This window comes from Cydia splendana, chromosome 16, assembly GCF_910591565.1.
Source record: "Cydia splendana chromosome 16, ilCydSple1.2, whole genome shotgun sequence".
NCBI classification, from domain to species: Eukaryota; Metazoa; Arthropoda; class Insecta; order Lepidoptera; family Tortricidae; genus Cydia; species Cydia splendana.
This window is the reverse complement of record NC_085975.1, coordinates 11,665,530-11,684,348: the sequence shown is the minus strand read 5'-3', so window position 1 is coordinate 11,684,348 and position 18,819 is coordinate 11,665,530. Positions and strand designations below refer to the sequence as shown.

The window sequence follows — 18,819 nt, the reverse complement described above, 5'->3', positions numbered from 1 at the left end:
GTACTTTAGGCATATCAAACTATATTTTTCCTACATACCTTTGAGAAAGAGAAAATCAAAGTAAAACGAACTCGATTTTCTCTCCGAAACAAGTGTCAATTCCTACGAAAATCTACTTAATATCGAAGTCATTTTCATACTCAAGCAATCTGCAACGTTTGCTTATACTGTTGGTATACATTAGTGTTTATGAAATTCTACTATAATTTTTTGGCAATTTTTTGAAAACTACTCTATATTACCGATGACGCGCGCTGCGCCAGCTCAGTGCCGCGGCAGAGCTTGTAGAGGCAGGATGTGTGTCGGTCGGCTCCGCACATTTTCAACGGCGACGACGAGGTTTTTTATCATTGTGTGCGGCGGGCGCCGTGTAAAACGCTATACTATGTGCGTGTAAACCGCAACGAGAGACTTTGATCCTAGCACTGTTTTTATAGTATTATAATTTATAATGGTACAGTTTAATAAACTACCGGACAGGATTAAAAATATTTGAAACGACCTGACATTCTATATGTATTTATTTGACTCAAGATAGTACTCAGGGTCTGATGATGGAGCCGGAAGGTGGTCACCGGTACCAATCAACCATGCAACTAAACCACTTCGTGTTTAGGCTCGTTTTATTCATCTCAACAAGATCTTTGACACAAGATAGTACTCAGGGTCTGATGATGGAGCCGGAAGGTGGTCACCGGTACCAATCAACCATGCAACTAAACCACTTCGTGTTTGGGCTCGTTTGATTCGGCTCAACAAGATCTTTGACTTAAGATAGTACTCAGGGTCTGATGATGGAGCCGGGAGGTGGTCACCAGTACCAATCAACAATGCAACTAAACCACTTCGTGTTTAGGCTCGTTTTATTCGTCTCAACAAGATCTTTGACTTAAGATAGTACTCAGGGTCTGATGATGGAGCCGGAAGGTGGTCACCGGTACCAATCAACCATGCAACTAAACCACTTCGTGTTTGGGCTCGTTTGATTCGTCTCAACAAGATCTTTGGCACAAGATAATACTCAGGGTCTGATGATGGAGCCGGAAGGTGGTCACCGGTACCAATCAACCATGCAACTAAACCACTTCGTGTTTAGGCTCGTTTGATTCGTCTCAACAAGATCTTTGACACAAGATAGTACTCAGGGTCTGATGATGGAGCCGGCAGGTGGTCACCGGTACCAATCAACCATGCCACTAAACCACTTCGTGTTTAGGCTCGTTTTATTCGTTTCTATAAGATCTTTGACACAAGATAGTACTCAGGGTCTGATGTTGGAGCCGGAAGGTGGTCACCGGTACCAATCAACCATGCAACTAAACCACTTCGTGTTTAGGCTCGTTTGATTCGTCTCAACAAGACCTTTAGACACAAGATAGTACTCAGGATCTGATGATGGAGCTGGAAGGTGGCCACGGGTACCAGTCTACCATGTAACTGAACCACTTCGTGTTTGGGCTCGTTTGATTTGTCGCAACAAGATCTTTGACACAAGGTAGTACTGAGGGTCTGATGATGGATCCGGAAGGTGGTGACCGGTACCAATCAACCATGCAACTAAACCACTTCGTGTTTGGCTTCGTTCGATTCGTCGCAACAAAATCTTTGACACAAGTTAGTACTCAGGGTCTGATGATGGAGCTGGACTGGAGCTGGACTGTGGCCACGGGTACCAGTCAACCATGTAACTGAACCACTTCGTGTTTGGGCTCGTTTGATTTGTCGCAACAAGATCTTTGACACAAGGTAGTACTGAGGGTCTGATGATGGATCCGGAAGGTGGTCACCGGTACCAATCAACCATGCAACTAAACCACTTCGTGTTTGGCTTCGTTCGATTCGTCGCAACAAGATCTTTGACACAAGTTAGTACTCAGGGTCTGATGATGGAGCTGGACTGTGGCCACGGGTACCAGTCTACCATGTAACTGAACCACTTCGTGTTTGGGCTCGTTTGATTCCTCGCAATAAGATGTTTGAGACAAGATACTACTCAGGGTCTGATGATGGAGCTGATGATGATTGACAGGTACCCGTCGCCACCTTCGCACTCCATCATCAGACCCTGAGTACTACCTTGTGTCAAAGATCTTGTTGAGATGAATAAAACGTGCCTAAACACGAAATGGTTTAGTTGCATGGTTGATTGGTACCGGTGACCACCTTCCGGCTCCAACATCAGACCCTGAGTACTATCTTGTGTCAAAGATCTTGTTGAAACGAATAAAACGAGCCTAAACACGAAGTGGTTTAGTTGCATGGTTGATTGGTACCGGTGACCACCTTCCAGCTCCATCATCAGACTCTGAGTATCACCTAGTGTCAAAGATCTTGTTGAGACGAATCAAACGATCCTAAACACGATGTGGTTTAGTTGCATGGTTGATTGGTAATGGTACCTTCCAGCTCCATCATCAGACCCTGAGTACTGTCTTGTCTCAAAGATCTTGTTGAGACGAATCAAACGAGCCCAAACACGAAGTTGTTTAGTTACATGATAGACTGGTACCCGTGGCCACCTTCCAGCTCCATCATCAGACCCTGTGTATCTTCAGTGTCAAAGATCTTGTTGAGACGAATCAAACGAGCCTAATCATGTTACTACATGGTTGATTGGTATCCGTGACCACCTTAATCATCATCAGATCCTCAGTACCAGTTCGTTTTTAAACCCTCGTTGATACAAACTTTACAACCTATAGGTACCAAATGCAATGACGAAACATGTAAATAAGCGAGTAGGTACCTATAATTTCTTTCGAGTAATATACCTTCATAAGTACGAGTATGGGGCTATTCATAAATTACGTCGTTTCAAATGGGAGGAGGTGGGGGGGGGGGGGTCTGGACATCGGATGATGGTAACATGACGTAGGAGGAAACAGATTCATCCGAAGCTTGATTTTTGGATGATTTGAGGGGGGGGGGGGGTCAAAAATCGTCAAAAATAGATGACGTAATTTATGAACAGCCCCTATGTACATTTGCACTGCATTTAGTATTTTCGTACTTACCAAATAACAGTTTTAGAACTTTAAAAGTTAAATACAGTTAGTGTTGTTATGGTTGATTTCAATATGCTTCGCGAAGGATCAAGAATGTTTAATCCATCATTGTAGTGCGAGTGTGGTAGAAGGGATCGGCGTACTGAGCTCGCACGGCCTGCCGCAGCGCGTAAAATACCTAAACTCGCTCAACGCCGAAATGTAATAGCGCTCTTGAAGCTGCCAGCTCTACGGTCGCCAGTAACGTTTACTATGATTTTACTTACTTAGTTCCTTAAGGGGCTACCCCACGCCAATGACCTTCGATCTGAATCCCTTAGTTTTCTAATGTTTTGTGTAGCTTATTATATTAACAGCAACGGCTTTAAGCAATATAGTATCCCATATTTACTTCAAAGTTCATCGTCTTCGATTTTAGGCTAAAAAACTGGTTTTCTGGCCATAACTTTTGTGTTGATTAGTTTAAAATTAAAACTCTGGACACGTTTTTCGAGACGTCAAAGACGAACCCAAATATGTAGATTTCGTACATGTAAGATATCCTTCACTGCAAACTAGATACGTAAAAAGTGTTTTTTTAGACAATGTTTATAAAATTCATAATAGTACATTTCGATGCTAGTGCGGAAGGTATGTCATTACTTCACGAGTACCGAGATATCTTGCCACGAGCCGCAGGCGAGTGGGAAGACTCGGGACGAGTGAAGAATGACATTTCCGCACGTGTATCGAACGACGTTTTTTAATACAGTTGCGAAAAAATAAGTAAAACATTGTTAATCGTACACTAAACAAAAGTGGTAACAGTGACAGCTCGCTTAGACGTCGTCTTTAAGTATATTATATCTATGGGCGTTTGGCAGCTATTCCGTTCCATTCAGACACCTTATTAAGAACGGAATTTTCAATATTCAATATTAAAAAATAAACGTGTTATAATGATGAAGAGGTAAGTATTAAAATATGAAATATGTATATTTTTCATATTCTTACATTAACAGTAGGTTTTTATGCTGATTACGACGTTTAAAGGAAACTAATATTAACACTCATCAATAAGTAGTCGTGAATTGGAACAAGTATAAATTTAAAAAAATTGGAAAAGTAAAAAGCACTAGTTCGACATAACCAACTTTCCGCACGCTAAACAGCTACGTAAAGTAGCACTTTGTGAGCAACTGTATTAAAAAAATATTTTTTTCAAAATCCGGTGGACAAAACCGGAGATAAAAGATTGAAAAACCGATAACCGTTTGTCCTATAATTCTATCTGTAGTGCAAAAAAAGGAGAAATACGATTCAAAACTTGTCAAAAATCGATGAAAACCTCGGGTAGCCCCTTAAGGGCAAGTGCGCTCGGACCCCACGGGCCAAGGGTCGCTCAACGGTATGAACGGTATTCAGCACCGAGACCTCTATATTTGGTCTGTTGCAATGTCACGACCGCCTCTACCACCGCAAAAGCCTTTGCAAATGTTCCGTGGAGTGGCTTTATCCACGTGATATTAAAAGTGTTACTTTTTATCACCACGCAATTAAAAGAGAAGGCCGGTCTTTATTCCGCTGTCACCTGTCACGTAGACATATACGACCATTTCCATACAGGTGGCGTCCCACACAAGCAGCTGATGTCCCATCTACCACGGAATTAGGGTTAATCCGTCCGGTCTGACCTGTCTCTTGCTGTCCCTGATAATGCCGGGCGGCTCAAGAAGAGTGGCACATTGACGTCGGCGAAAGACCGCGGCGGAGGACGTCGTTGAGCGCGGCGTGTTTAGAAAAGCGGCCGGGTGACGCGCCTATGGCAGGAGAGCCCGTGGTTTCCGAGCACGTCCACGTCAGTGCCGCAGGGGCACCTATGCGGCGCACAGTCCCGGTTGCCAAGACGCAGGCAATGATATTATGTCGCAGGCAGGTCACAAGTCACAATGCGCAGTGTGTGCGGTTCCAAGAAAGCACTCGGAACTATAACTTACGTTGAAATTATATTATACAATACATAACAGAAATAATAAAGGCATTAAAAATATAGAACAACATAGAACACAACTAAACTGGAGCAGGTACAACATATAATTTTATGCTCACTTGCTCAGACACATATCACTCAATCAGCTAGCCTAGGGACGTCTGACAAAACCTTACGTTACCTATGCTATAATAGCATCTCGCGCTTAGAATGTGCACCGCCGCTCAGGAAATATGTAGCAAATATGACAGGAAATTGTGTACATAGGTTACATGACTTAAAAATATTTATGGCTGAAGATAAATTCATATTAGGTATATCTAATTTATGGTAACGTGATAAAAATACTGTGTTAATTAATAATGTATGTTTGACTGTTTGTACCTACTCAGTATTTAGAAGGTGTGAAACGTTAGTGTGAAGGTACTAGGAGGGTTTCACCTATTATCTATCACCATAGTCATCACTCATCAATCATACATACAGGTAGCGTAGGGATACCACGACCCTATAACCCACCCACTATTAAGGTCTACCGTTCAACTGAGGCGGTTCGTAAGAAACAAATTATGGTTAGCTACGGTCCTACGGACTAGTTGAAGACTTGGTTGCATGAAGCTGATTTGCATTATGTTAAGTAGGTACATAAGTAAACTTTTAGCTTAACTTTTATGTTAAGTAATAACGTAAAGTGTAAAGTAAGTAAAAGTAAGTAAACTTTGTCCCAAAACTCAGCGACTAGAAAATCACCGCACTAACTCTATACCAACTGACTGAAATAAGTGGTAGACCTATAGTTTTAGTTTCCATCAACGCAGCTTGTCGCGAGCTGCTCCTGAGGCACGCTCCACTCCCTTTATCAGCTCTTAATACCTCTAGTACAGGACACTGGCATTCAATTTTTGGTTGATTTTAATGGTAAATTGTCTTCTGTCATTTTCTCGATTCGAATTGGGGCCCTTATACTTCAACAAAAAAAATATTTCACTGAGAATGTTTAATTTTTTTGCAACCTTAACAGTTTTCCGTTTCTAAAGCTTGTTAGTCAATTTACTTTAGCGATTCAAACATAACCGCAAGCAAAGTACTGTCGCATAAATTATAGACACCTACTACGCGATAGTTTCAATAGAAATACATATCAAATAAACAAGATTATTGAGAAGCCGATTAATTAATCCAGAACTAAACTCTGAGATTATGTACATTCATGAAAAGCCAAGATAATAAATACTGCAGAGAACAATGTCATATGTGCCTACAAACGCCAATGTTACTTTTGACATTTTATTTTCAGGATGTGATGTAATTAATCTTAATATATAAGTCTATTTCGTGGACAATGTAGGCATATGCTTCTTTGTTGGAGCACACGACAGGTGAGCTATTCTAATCAAATCTTAGTAATTAGATATTTTTGAAATTAAATTAAAAGTGAACCTATCGGACGGTATTAGCTATTACTCTATTACCTACGCAAGTTGTTCACCATTGTGGTTAAAAAAAACAGAGTCGCTCCATAAGGGTTCCTTTTGTACCTTTTTGGTACGGAACCCTAAAAAAGAACCGACTGTAATCTAGCCTTACCTAACTAACGTTTAAATTCGAGTAAATAGAAAACTAGAGTAATATTACGTGACTTAAACGTAGATTCGTGTCTAATCTAAAACAACCCGTTTTTGGCGTAGCTACAGGATAAATAAAATGATAGTTTCGTTGTCTTATTTTCTTCCAGTTTTTAACACTCGTTACATTTTTTCCCAATACACACTTTGTACTGCTTTAACACATTTTAAAATTTCAGATATAATCAGAAACCATGAAACTCCTCCTGACTGTTGTGGCCCTCGTGGCCGTCGCCCACGGGGCTCCCACCACCCAGACCATGGAGATCGGCGCCAGTGGCGTGTCTGGCAGCCTCCTCAACATCCCCCTCGTCGAGATCATCGTCAACATGATCAGCAACGAAGCCGCCGTAGTCCCCGAGACTGTCAACGAGCCTGTAATTGAAGCCGAGCCCGTCATAGTCGTGGATGACGCTCAACTTCCCACGCCTGTGATCGTCGTAGACCAGCCCGAGGTCAACCCCATTGACATCGTCGCTGTCAATCCCGCGCCAGCACCCGTTGTGGTGGAGCACCCAGAGGTTAACCCCATTGACATTATCGCTGTCAACCCCGCGCCAGCACCCGTTGTGGTAGACCACCCAGAGGTTAACCCCATTGACGTTATCGCTGTCAACCCCATGCCTGAGCCTGTTGTGCTTCCTGCACCCGCCCCCGCAGAGGTAGTGCCTGAGGTAGTTGTGCCTGAGCCTGTCGTACTCCCCGAGCCTACCCCCGCTGAGGTAGTGCCTGAGCCTGTTGTACTCCCCGAGCCTACCCCCGCTGAGGTAGTGCCGAATCCAACCCCCGTGGAAGTCGCGCCTACGCCCGCCGAGGTCGCCGAGGTCCCAGCCCCTGAAGCCGAGGCCGCTGAAGGCAGCAGCCAGATCATCAACGTGATGCTGAACTTGATCTTTGGCGCGAACGGCTCCCTATCCTCGGTCGAGGTGCCTGCTAACATCATCCCCCAGGTGGTTACCGCTCCCCGTGTCTAAACTTTAAACTGAAATAAGTTTATATGGCATTTATGAATGAAAATAATTAATTAATAAAAATAAACTCTACATATTTCTGAGCTCAGATGTGTTTTATCGCAACATTACCTACTTATGTCTTGGATGCAAAGTTAATATGGGTACTGATATCCGGAGTGACGAAGAGTAAACTGACAGCAGTTTCAATAGTAGTTTGTGTTACAAGGGATCAAAATGATATATTTCCGTCAAGGGCGTACATTGAATCCTGAATGAAGGGATGGATTCTAAAGTAGAATCCTGAGCGTAATGAGGGATTCAAGTGTTAACGCCCAAGACGAAATAATTTTGATACCGTGTGACACATACTGCTTTTCACATCAACTATGAGGAAAATGAAAAAATCTTAGTGTTGACACAATCAGATGCTTAAACAGATTATTTAAGCTAAAAAAATAATGTGCAAAAAAAATAAAAAATAGTGTTCTAGAACAGAAAAGTGTTACTTTGATCCCTCCTAGCAGGGAGGAAAAGTGCCACTTTGATCCCTCCTAGCAGGGAAGAAAAAGCTCTTTTCCGAATAGGTGGTGTGAAAAATATATTTCGATTAAGTAAACTGCTCAGAGAGAACGACAATTAATAATTGTTTTACGAGCTCTGGGGCCCGTTTCTCAAAAGATTGTAACTTGTAATACAAGCGGATGTCACTTTTTGACAGCTTTTGTAAGAAAGGGACTTTCACTTGTACATAGGTACCTATAGCTCCTCAAAGTCAGCATGGTGGTAGAGTCAGACCGAGAAAAGTCTGCAGCGATTTTGATAGCCCACGCAGTGCAAGTGTCATTTTAAACGTAAAACTTCTATAAAATTATGACGTGTTAATAACACTTGCACTGCGTGGGCTATCAAAATCGCTGCAGACTTTTCTTGGTCTAACTCTAAATATTATCTACAGTGAAGTAATGTTAGCCACGTCAAATTAAGCCGAATATGGGCAATCAGCGGAAATATTTCGTGTAGCTGTGTAGTTTTGAAAATCTGTATAGTTATACCTTGTGGTGTCCAGACAAACATACTACTAAAAGTCCTTGAGGGTAGGGGGTGTGCTGAGGGTGTAAGGGGGGTTGAAGGTACCTTTTTTCATATTTTTGCTCATATCTCGAATACCTTTACGAATAGCATTATAATTACTTCGGACAAAAGTTTTAGCATAAAATTTGTTACAAATTTGGTTAGTTTATTTTTAGTCTACGATCAATACTTTAACAGACTGTTAAAGTTAACAAAGAGATAAAAATAAAGATTTAGGAAAACGTCGTTTTCTCGTAATTGTTCATTATAAATCTAATTTTTAGTTTAGAAGTAGCAAGCTTAGCGACCTGCTGATGAAACATAAAAAAACCGGCCAAGAGCATGTCGGGCCATGCTGAGTGTAGGGTTCCATAGTACCCGTCACAAACTCTTATTAAATATACGCCCGCAACGGTCAGTTTACTCTTATTTCTAATTCTGAATACGACGGTAGAATAAGAAAATGCCGAGTCATGCATAAGTATGATTGAGAAAGAGTTTCTGTAAAAATACGAGAGGCCCGAATCCAACAGCTGCCAAGAAAGTGTTAACCAGTCGTGAGACATTGGTAGAGTCTGTGCGGAAAGAGAGGATTCGTGAAATGTAAATGGGATCCAATACCTACATTCTACGACTCTCTCTGTCTCTTTCCGCACCGACTCTAATATGACTATTAGATAATAAATTAAAAAATAACTTTATTTTCAGTTGTTTTTAGTGAAAAAATACAATTTGTTTTATCTTACACATACATAGTAATTCGACTAACTATAAAACTTAAGAACCTAAAACCCGTTCTGAGCCATGCTGATGGGTCCAAAGGTCCCCATCACACTAGCAGCGTTACCCCTCTGTATGACGAATTGGCGATGGAGACCTGTTGGAAAAGCCATGACTCAGAACGGGGGTCATTCCCCTTCCCCCTGAGGCGCTTGCCTAGCTCTCGGACGAGCTCACGCGTCTCCCGTCCCCACGGCCCGGCTGTCTCGACGGCGACGGGCACGAAGTCGTAGGTGGCTTCCAAGGCAGAGTATTTTGGTTGGTTATTTTATTTTACTTTATTAGGTACACTAAACAGACATCGTACAATATCATGGGTAAGTAATACAATTGCACATTATGGCTTAAATCTAGCACGAGATCCAAAACAAGTGTACACAGCGTGTTTTACAATTGAGCGGAAATATTACAAACTAATTAACACCATATTCCTATAGCTACAGTGAAAAATATCAGAGAAGAAATAACTATCTAAACATTACAATATAACGAGTAACGAACTTTACATTATAAAGACTATTAAACATCACTGAAACAAACTTAGAGGATTAAGGCAGATGTCATCAGTTAAGTGGGAGAAGAGGGGAAGAGGACGCCAGCCAAGCACTTCCTAAACCTAGCGATGTGAGGGTCAAAAATATCAATATCAGTATCAGTGCCCCTACCGCGATGATCCCCGGCTATTAAATCGTTATATTGGCGGCACATTCTTGTGATTGGATTATAGAATGAAGTGTTGTTTTTGTACACTCTAAGTGCGAAAAGTTTAGTGTTTCGACCTCTAAATCTAGGCGTGTTAAAGGTAATGGATGATAATAGTGCAGGAGAGTCAATTTTTGAGTGTACAATTTTATATAAATTCAAAAAGTCAAACATCTTACGACGAGCCTCTAGTGTGGGGATATTGAACTTGATTAGTCGACTAGTATACGATCTGTATGTACATCCCAGTTTAAATCTACACGCAAGAACTTTCAAAAATTGCTTCTGTACCGCTTCTATAGCGATGCTATGTACAGAGTAATGCGGGGTCCATATAGGGGAACCATACTCCAGTACACTCCTCACCAGGCTGAAAAACAATACAAGCATACTATCTGGGTTCCTGAAGCCCTTGGTTATTCTGCAGATAAAACCCAACAATTGCCTTATTATTATGGTGTATTGTAACTAAATTGGTTCAAATAAGGCTAATTTATTACCGATACTGTGTGGAAAGTTAAAAAAAAACCGGCCAAGTGCGAGTCGGACGGCGTTCCAAGGGTACATTACACATTTTTAGAACGAAGTTCCTAATATCGGACGGTTGGCGGATGGAGGTTAGGCGAAAAAAGTGTAAGATTTTGCCATCACAGACCATGACTTGGGAGTTAGTCAATTTGTTTAAGAATGTCCTATAATATATTGTTTATTTATACTATTGCGTTATATGCAAGTTATATGTAGGTAAGTGTCAGATTTTTGCCGTCGGCCCGTCACTTAGAGTCAGAGCGGCTACCGCGAAAATCGAAATTCGTAAATTGCGGGGATGTTTCTCTTTTACACCAATGAAGGCGTAATTAGAGTGACAGAGAAAAATCCCCGCAATTTGCGAACTTCGATTTTCGCGGTTATAGCCCAGACCAATAAGTCCGCAAGGATTTTGATAACACACGCAGTGCAAGTGTTATTTTTAAAGTCAAACTTCTATAATGACTTGCACTACGAAAATCGCTATTAAAATCGTTGCAGACTTATCTTGGTCTAACTCCACCATACTATCGAGAAATATGCATCGAAAGTAAATTAGAAAATTTTAAAAAAGTTTTGCAAACTGGGTATACTTAGACGCGTTACATGAAGGGGCTCAAGAGAAACTTAGTTAAGTATATTTTTCAATTAAATACAAATAACATAAAATTTTATTGCAATGTTAAAAAATACTCTAGTTATATGTAAGAAATCCGCAACGCAGGCTTCGTCGGATTTTTCAATGATTAGATAGGTGGATAGGTAGTTCTAAAGTTATTAGAGAAACTTGAAAAAAAATTACCATTCCTTTTCTCCGAAACTACTGAGTCTAATAGTACGTCCTGATACATATAAAGTGTAATTGTACTCATTGTATAGAACTTGTTAACTATGCAAACAATTCACTACTAAATTCATCATTCTTTGACAACAAACCGCCATATTGAAACGGTTTGTTTACATAGTTAGCAAGTTCCATAATTAGAATGTCACTTTACATGCTACAGGCTGAACTAAGACGGATCCTGATATAAATGTTCGAAGTCGCTTGATGTTGATTGGTTTGTATGAATGACCAAAAAAAAAGTTAATTTAAGTTAAGAAATAAATTTATTGTACCTCATGTTCAAACATTTTCTAGAATACAATTTCATTCAATCTTAATCTTAGTATAAAAATTACTCCTCATGTTAATTGAACATTTTATAAGCGCAACTTTTGACTCAAGAGTTCTGAGTAGTTTGAGCTTAGTTGGCGATGTTCAGGATGATCTGGACCAGGGGGGTGGCGGCGGCGACGTCGGCGGGGGTGACGTCAGCAACGTCAGCGGGGGTGGCGTCGACGATGGGAGCAGGCACTACAGCGGGGGACTCGGGCTGCACGGCAACGGGAGTCTCCTCAACGATGGCGGGGCCGACGGAGATGGGAGACTCGGGGAGAGATGAGATGCCGAGGGTCTGCAGGAGCAGCTGCTCCAGGGCGGCGGCGGTGGCGGGGTCAGTGCTGGGGCTGTTGATGGCGGCGATCACCTCCTCGAGCTCCTGCACGTGGACGGGGAGGGCCGAGGGCTTCAGGTAGTCGGCCGACGCCACGGCGACGAGGGCGAGGGAGAGTACGATCAGGTATTTCATGGTGGAGCTGGAATCACGAATGAATGATTGAATGATTGACAGTGACCACTAAGGTCCGACATCATAATTCCAATTCCAACATTTGTTTAATGCTCTACTTACACAAGTGTAAGATGAGTTAGATAAGTAAACACATGAAAATAAAATAATACAATATTTTTTTAATGCAATGAATACTTACGTTAAGGCCGGTATCAACAAACTGACTATGTTAATGTCAAATTTTGAAAGGCTTTTATATGTTTATTTATCATCGATTTGTATTAAACTGATACGACTAAAGCTTTGATAAAAAAATGTAATTACTCGTCATATTAGGTAGCTATAGGTATTATCATCCACAACGTCAAACTAGGTAACCGATTGGTGGCGAGTTTTCTAATTGCTAGTCACAATCCGTCATAAAGTAATATACTTACATTAAAGACTTAGAACGGCTTAGCGGCAGGGGGAGGGAAGGGAACGCCAGCGTGCGTAAAGCACCATACCCAAAGGTATCATACTACATTCATAAAAGGCTGGCTATAATTAGTTTTTCAAAAAACACAATTTGACCGAATCAATAGGTTCGCCAAGTTATACCTCTCGTCGTAACAGTTTGTATGTATGTAATTATGACGAATCAGCAGAACTGGTTCACATATATGTATCTGCCTTAACGTCACTACCAAAACCACCTCATTTCGGCTAGATTTAGGATGAGACGCGGCAGTCACATATTTGAGTTATTAAGAATGCAGAAGTAGACTCAAAGATTTCGCCCGAGCGAAATTATCTTCTAAAAATCTTCTTCTTTTTCTGTCTGGCCGTTAAATTCCAATCCCATCTTTATTACTGTTATTTCAAAGTCTTTTGTCACGGAGCTGATGATCCAAGTTGTTAGAGGTCATCCGCGACTTCAGCCACTCTCCTTTATTCAGTCACTATCCACGTCTTCATTCAGTACACTGTTGTCATAATTATGGTTCTCATCCCTTCGCATGACGTGCCCATACCAATGTAGATGGCCTTTCGAATTTTTTTTGGCCATGTTCGAGACCTTGTTGTAGTTGTTTGTTGTTCGTATTCTGTCGGGCCGTTTGACACCGCTTGACAGTGAAGAATCTTCAATTCTTCATCTCGGTAGTGTGAATATATTCGCTCTTCGGCTTTTGTTCTTAAGAGGATTAGGGGACTTTCGATTCTTCATACAAACGTAGTCCTCATTTTCCTCTCTGGGTATTATGGAAAATATTTTTACACAATTTGATGTATTTTATTCATAGTTATGCCCGACCGTTTGATTTTTTCCGATTTTTACTTTATTATAAGAGTTAAGAGCTTTTAAAAATTTGTATGAAACCTGTCTTTCAGTCCTAACTCTTATAATAATTTAAAAATCGAAATAATCAAACGGTCGGGCTTAGCTATGATTACAATACATCAAATTGTGTATAAATATTTTCAGTAATGTTAATATCCAGAGAGGAAAATGAGAAAATGAAAAACGGTTTCGAGGCGGTCTTCCCCTTTCGTCTTAACTTAAGCCCTAAGCTGGTCCTATAACTTGTGTAGGTATAAATCTGACCTCTCCGCTAAATCCATGATGATGAAATTCGATGCGGATGTTTTTCACGTGTCATGCCCAAATCGCAGCTTCCCGGACAAATTGAAAATAGCTAAAATAAAACCCATTTTAAAGAAGAACGGAAAAGGTGAAAACCCTGCTCAATTTAGACCTATAGCGCTTCTCCCCGTCATATCAAAGATCTTTGAATAATGTATGTCAAATCGCATATATAGTTTTTTAGAAAAATACCATCTGCTAGATCAGAACCAATACGCTTTTAGAAAAAAACATTCCACTGTTCTTGCAGCCTACATATCCAAACAGTCGTAGAATACTTGAGAAATAAAAAACATGCAGTGGGACTAAGTACTGTTAGATATGTCGAAGGCATATGACAGAGTTTCACATACAATCTTACTAAATAAGTTAAATGCAATCGGCATACGCGGTAGGGCACATAAATGGATGAAATCTTATCTTACAACAAGACAGCAATATGTCGAAACAGAACATATAAATAACAAATCTGGAAAACTAGAACGTGTAAAATCCAATATACTAAATGTGGACAACTCAATACCCCAGGGAAGTGTGCTAGGATGCGTGTTGTTTCTGATCTACATAAACGACCTTCCAAAAATCACAACTCACAAGATAATAATATTTGCCGATGACATATCTCTATTATTTCAATGTCCAGACAATAACTGCAACTCTTATATAGAACAAACATTTAATTCAGTAACGCATTGGCTCCAGGACCTACTAACTAACAACGACAAATCCAAAATAATTCAATTCCGACCTAGACAGAAACAACCCCTAAACCTACATTCTGTGTCAACAAATCTAAACATCGAAGAGGTTACTGATTGCAGTCTATTGGGCATCACATTGGATAGTCATTTAAATTGGAAAGGTCAGATAGAAAAATTAAAAAACAAACTGTCGCGGTTTACCTATGCCTTGAGCATATTAAAAAGCAGTACCAGCTTCGAATGCGCGTTAGCAGTGTACCATTCACAGGCAGTTGCATGGCTGCGTTATGGTATCCTATTATGGGGCCATAGCACCGATATTCAGCAACTTTTTGTAATGCAGAAAAAATGTGTCAGAATCATAGCCAATATCCACCAACCAAATAGCTGTAGACCTTATTTTAAAAATCTGAAACTTTTAACCCTCCCCTCTCTTTACATTTTAGAAGTAGCCATATTCGTCCACAAAAATATACATCTATTTAATTTTTTCCAAAATGCCAGACGCAAACAGTTTTTAGAACTACCGGAGCCGATACTAGAGATCTACAAAAACGGCCCCTATTACAGGGCTATTAAAATATACAATAAAATTCCCGCTTATTTAAAAACATCATACAACCAATTTGCAACAAATCTAAAAAGTAAGCTGGTCGAAAAGTGCTACTACAGTAAATCTGAGTTTATGGAAGATACCTTGTTATAATTATAAGTATATGTAAGTAAGAAAACACATTTTAGTTAAAAAATATTAAATTGATTAAGTACTCCTAATTGTTACCTACTCTTAATTTACTTTAAGTCATGTTATGCTTGTCACATAAAATTTATAATTTGATTTGTTACAAATATTTTTGCGATACCCTACCAGGGTCGTGCCTGTATGTTACTATGTAGTTTACTTGTATGTAATATAAATATGTACATTGGATGCAAAATAAAGATCTCTATCTCTAACTATATAGGCGTACCCAGCATTTTTTAAAGGGTGGGGCAGAAGTAGGGTTACGTGCCTTAATTGTTCCTAAAAATGTTTAGCTTCTCGTCAGACCACAGACCAGGGTGGGGCAAGTTGCCCCACTTGCCCCACCGTGCGTACGCCTATGGCCCAAATAGCTGGTTTGTTAGTGCACGACACCTTGCACTTTGTGACTATGCGCTGAAACTTGGCACAGTTGATTCTTAGCTGGTCATGAGCAGATACAGACCGGGCGACCTCGAGAGCCACGTCTGATTTAGTGAGGGGGAGGGGGGAAGTTCGACGCCGCCGCGCTTCACTTGGAGCAACATTTCTCTAAAACTGTACCTATTAGGGCATGTGATATATCATTTTCGGATAAATTAAGGATGAGGAATTTATTTTTGGAACCAAAACAATGCACTTTCTAACAAAAAAAAACATAAAGTAGAAAAGACAAAAAAACGTATCTTGGATTTTTTCATAAATACCAATTTTTTTTTAAAGTGTAGTAGGATTCTGAAAACAAAAAATATAGTTGTAAAGCTACACTTATTACGTTTAAGAAAATATATAGTTTATTGTACAAAACTGCTGTTACATGGGAGATTAAAAATAATATTAAGCGTGGGTCAGAGTGATCTCAATAAAAAATATTATTAATGTGGGAAAGTTACTTATAATTTGTTCTACAATCGTTTATTTTTTTAGTTTTTCGTAAATAACTCGTAAACGGTAGCCCACAGCAAAAAAATATCATTTACCTAAATAATCTGTTTCAGATTTCTTATTAAATAAGTGCTACTTTTTTTCGCTAAGATCAATATTAAAAAAATATTAAAGGGAGAAAATAAATACTAAGGTCCCCTTGTTTAGTCATTCGTAAATAACTCGTAAAGGATGGCCAATAGCAAAAAATATTTTAATACATGAATAATTAGCATAAAATTTCCTACAAAAAAGGTTATTCAAACTTTTTCGCTAGGATCAATATTTAAAAAGGGGACCTTAGAATTTATTTTCTCTCTTTAATATCGTTTTTAATATTGATCCTAGCGAAAAAGTTTGAATGACCTTTTTTGTAGGAAATTTATGTAAATTATTCATGTACTAAAAAAATTTTTGCTATTGGCCATCGTTTACGAGTTATTTACGAATGACTAAACTTTAGTATTTATTTTCTCCCCTCAATATTTTTTTTAATTTTGATCTTAGCGAAAAAAAGTAGCACTTATTTAATCTAAAACAGATTATTTACGTAAAAGATATTTTTTTCTGTGGGCTACCGTTTACGAGTTATTTACCAAAAACTAAAAAAATAAACCATTGTAGAACAAATTATAAGTAACTTTCCCACATTAATGGCTTTAATACGATACTGCGGAAACGTGTTGCCTCCCTGATGCGCAGAGTGCGAGAGAGTACCAATAGCCTCCTTAGTGCCGTTATTGAAAAGTGTGAGTGCCCTGTTATGAGGCATTGGAACTATGTGCATACAGGCGTCAGACCTCTCATTTTTAATGTAAAATAAATAGGATTTTCATTGGTTAATTTTGATATATTTTTATTACATGTTAATTAGTTTTGTGCCGTGGAAATTATTATATATTTATTAATTATTTTAATGTATGTTTAGCATGTAGGCATTAACTCTTAAATGTAACTCCGACTCTTAAACGTAACGAATTTGAAAATATCATCATTCTGTCTAGTGGAAACACAACGAATATATTATATTATTAGTTATATGCTTATGTGATAAGGATCTATTTGTAATTAAACCGGTGTTAATAATTAATATAGTATAACAAGCGGTGTTAACCATTTCCCAAATAAGTTCATACTGTCTCGAATAGCTTTAGCTGTCATCTTCGCTTGACAGATATGTTATCCGTCTCTCTTTGATCCTAGACACCGTTCGGTTGACATCGTTTCTTATAGCTAAGTAATAGATAAGTCTTAATCCTAAGCCATCCTTTATTTCAAGTGTTTGATATTGCTCTGGTTTAATGAATAAACTCTGTGCAACATCTATATGCGTGTTCTGGATTTATTTTCTGTCTCATCATCCTGACGTCGAGCTGCAAGTGTGCATTTCTGCCAAGAGGTTATGGGCCCAGCACGCTTCCACTGCGGTTGTAGTTTGAGCTTGCCAAAAACAGAACGGCAAAGCGGGCATGTCTGATGATGAAAGAAGAAATCCCAGACAGAGTGATGCACCTTCAGGCTCCGGCACGGTCGCCGCGCTGCCTCCGTCGCAACCTGGACCTTCGACTAGCGGTCATGGAAGTTCCGCGACCGGCGGTTACCACGTGGAGAAGCTGAATGGTCACCAAAACTTTAATGCTTGGAAATTTGTTATGCGGAATATCCTCATAATAGACGGCTTGTGGAAATGTGTCCTAGGAGAGGACCTTGACCCCACGCGCGACGAGCGGGCGCTCGCGCGAATATGTTTGTCAGTAGCCAGCACTTGCCACCAATATGTGCAGAATGCCAAAAGTAGTAAAGAAGCCTGGACCAACCTAGTAAAAGTATTTGAAGACTCCGGTTTAGCAAGAAAAGTTCTTCTACTAAGAAAATTACATAGAATGGAACTAAGCACATACAGCACAATGACTGAATATATTCAGGAAACGATGGCTTTAGTGCAGCAGTTGGCTGACATAAACAAAGTTATTGATGACAGTGAGGTCGCAGAAATATTACTCTCTGGACTACCGAAAGACTACGAAACACTGGTGACTAACCTGGAAACAGTGAGCATGACTTCAACACTTAGCAGCGAAATTGTGAGGACCAGACTTTTACAAGAAGAGGCCAGAAGAGCCGATGCAAGTCCCAGTAATGGAACGGCCTTCATGTCTAAACCTTCATCTGTTTCCAACTTAAGACGCTGTACATATTGTGGCAAAAATGGACATTTAAAAAAATCCTGCTTCAAACTCAAGAGGAAGAAGAAAGAAGATCAGGCAGCCTCCAAGGGCCTGCTTGCCTCTGCCTTCGCAGCCTCCAGCAGTGATTTTCTTATAGACTCGGGCTGCAGTCAAACAATGGTCCAGTGCAGCGAGCTTTTACAATCCATGAAGCCAGTCAATACCGAAGTCATTATTGCCAACAACTCCAAACTGAAATGTATTGGATCAGGAGAAGTCGAGCTACAGTTTAACAACAATGACAATGTTTTGAATTTAAATAATGTACTGTTGGTTCCGGATCTCTCTGCCAATTTGCTTTCGGTAAGTTGTCTAGTTTCTCAGGGGTATAATTTAGTGTTTTCAAAGGAGGGA

General features: G+C 39.9%; 2 protein-coding genes across 2 annotated transcripts; one reads left to right on the top strand and one right to left on the bottom strand.

The window, feature by feature from the left end:
• The first annotated feature begins 6,761 nt into the window (after positions 1-6,761).
• LOC134797885 (magnetosome-associated protein MamJ-like) lies at positions 6,762-7,624 on the top strand. The gene is made up of 2 exons (XM_063770233.1): positions 6,762-7,054; positions 7,187-7,624. The coding sequence occupies exons 1-2, from the start codon at positions 6,794-6,796 to the stop codon at positions 7,571-7,573; spliced, it is 648 nt and encodes a 215-aa protein (XP_063626303.1). The 5' UTR covers positions 6,762-6,793; the 3' UTR covers positions 7,574-7,624.
• Positions 7,625-11,853: 4,229 nt separating this feature from the next.
• LOC134797883 (uncharacterized) lies at positions 11,854-12,299 on the bottom strand. The gene has a single exon (XM_063770232.1). It carries the CDS (start codon positions 12,262-12,264, stop codon positions 11,881-11,883), a length of 384 nt encoding a protein of 127 aa, XP_063626302.1. The 5' UTR covers positions 12,265-12,299; the 3' UTR covers positions 11,854-11,880.
• Between the last annotated feature and the right edge of the window lie 6,520 nt (positions 12,300-18,819).

Coding starts and splice junctions, on each gene's coding strand:
- LOC134797885 (XM_063770233.1), top strand. CDS start 6,794: ATGAAACTCCTCCTGACTGTTGTGGCCCTCGTGGCCGTCGCCCACGGG. Junction 7,055..7,186: donor TCGTCGTAGACCAGCCCGAG/GTCAACCCCATT, acceptor GACCACCCAGAG/GTTAACCCCATTGACGTTAT.
- LOC134797883 (XM_063770232.1), bottom strand. CDS start 12,264: ATGAAATACCTGATCGTACTCTCCCTCGCCCTCGTCGCCGTGGCGTCG.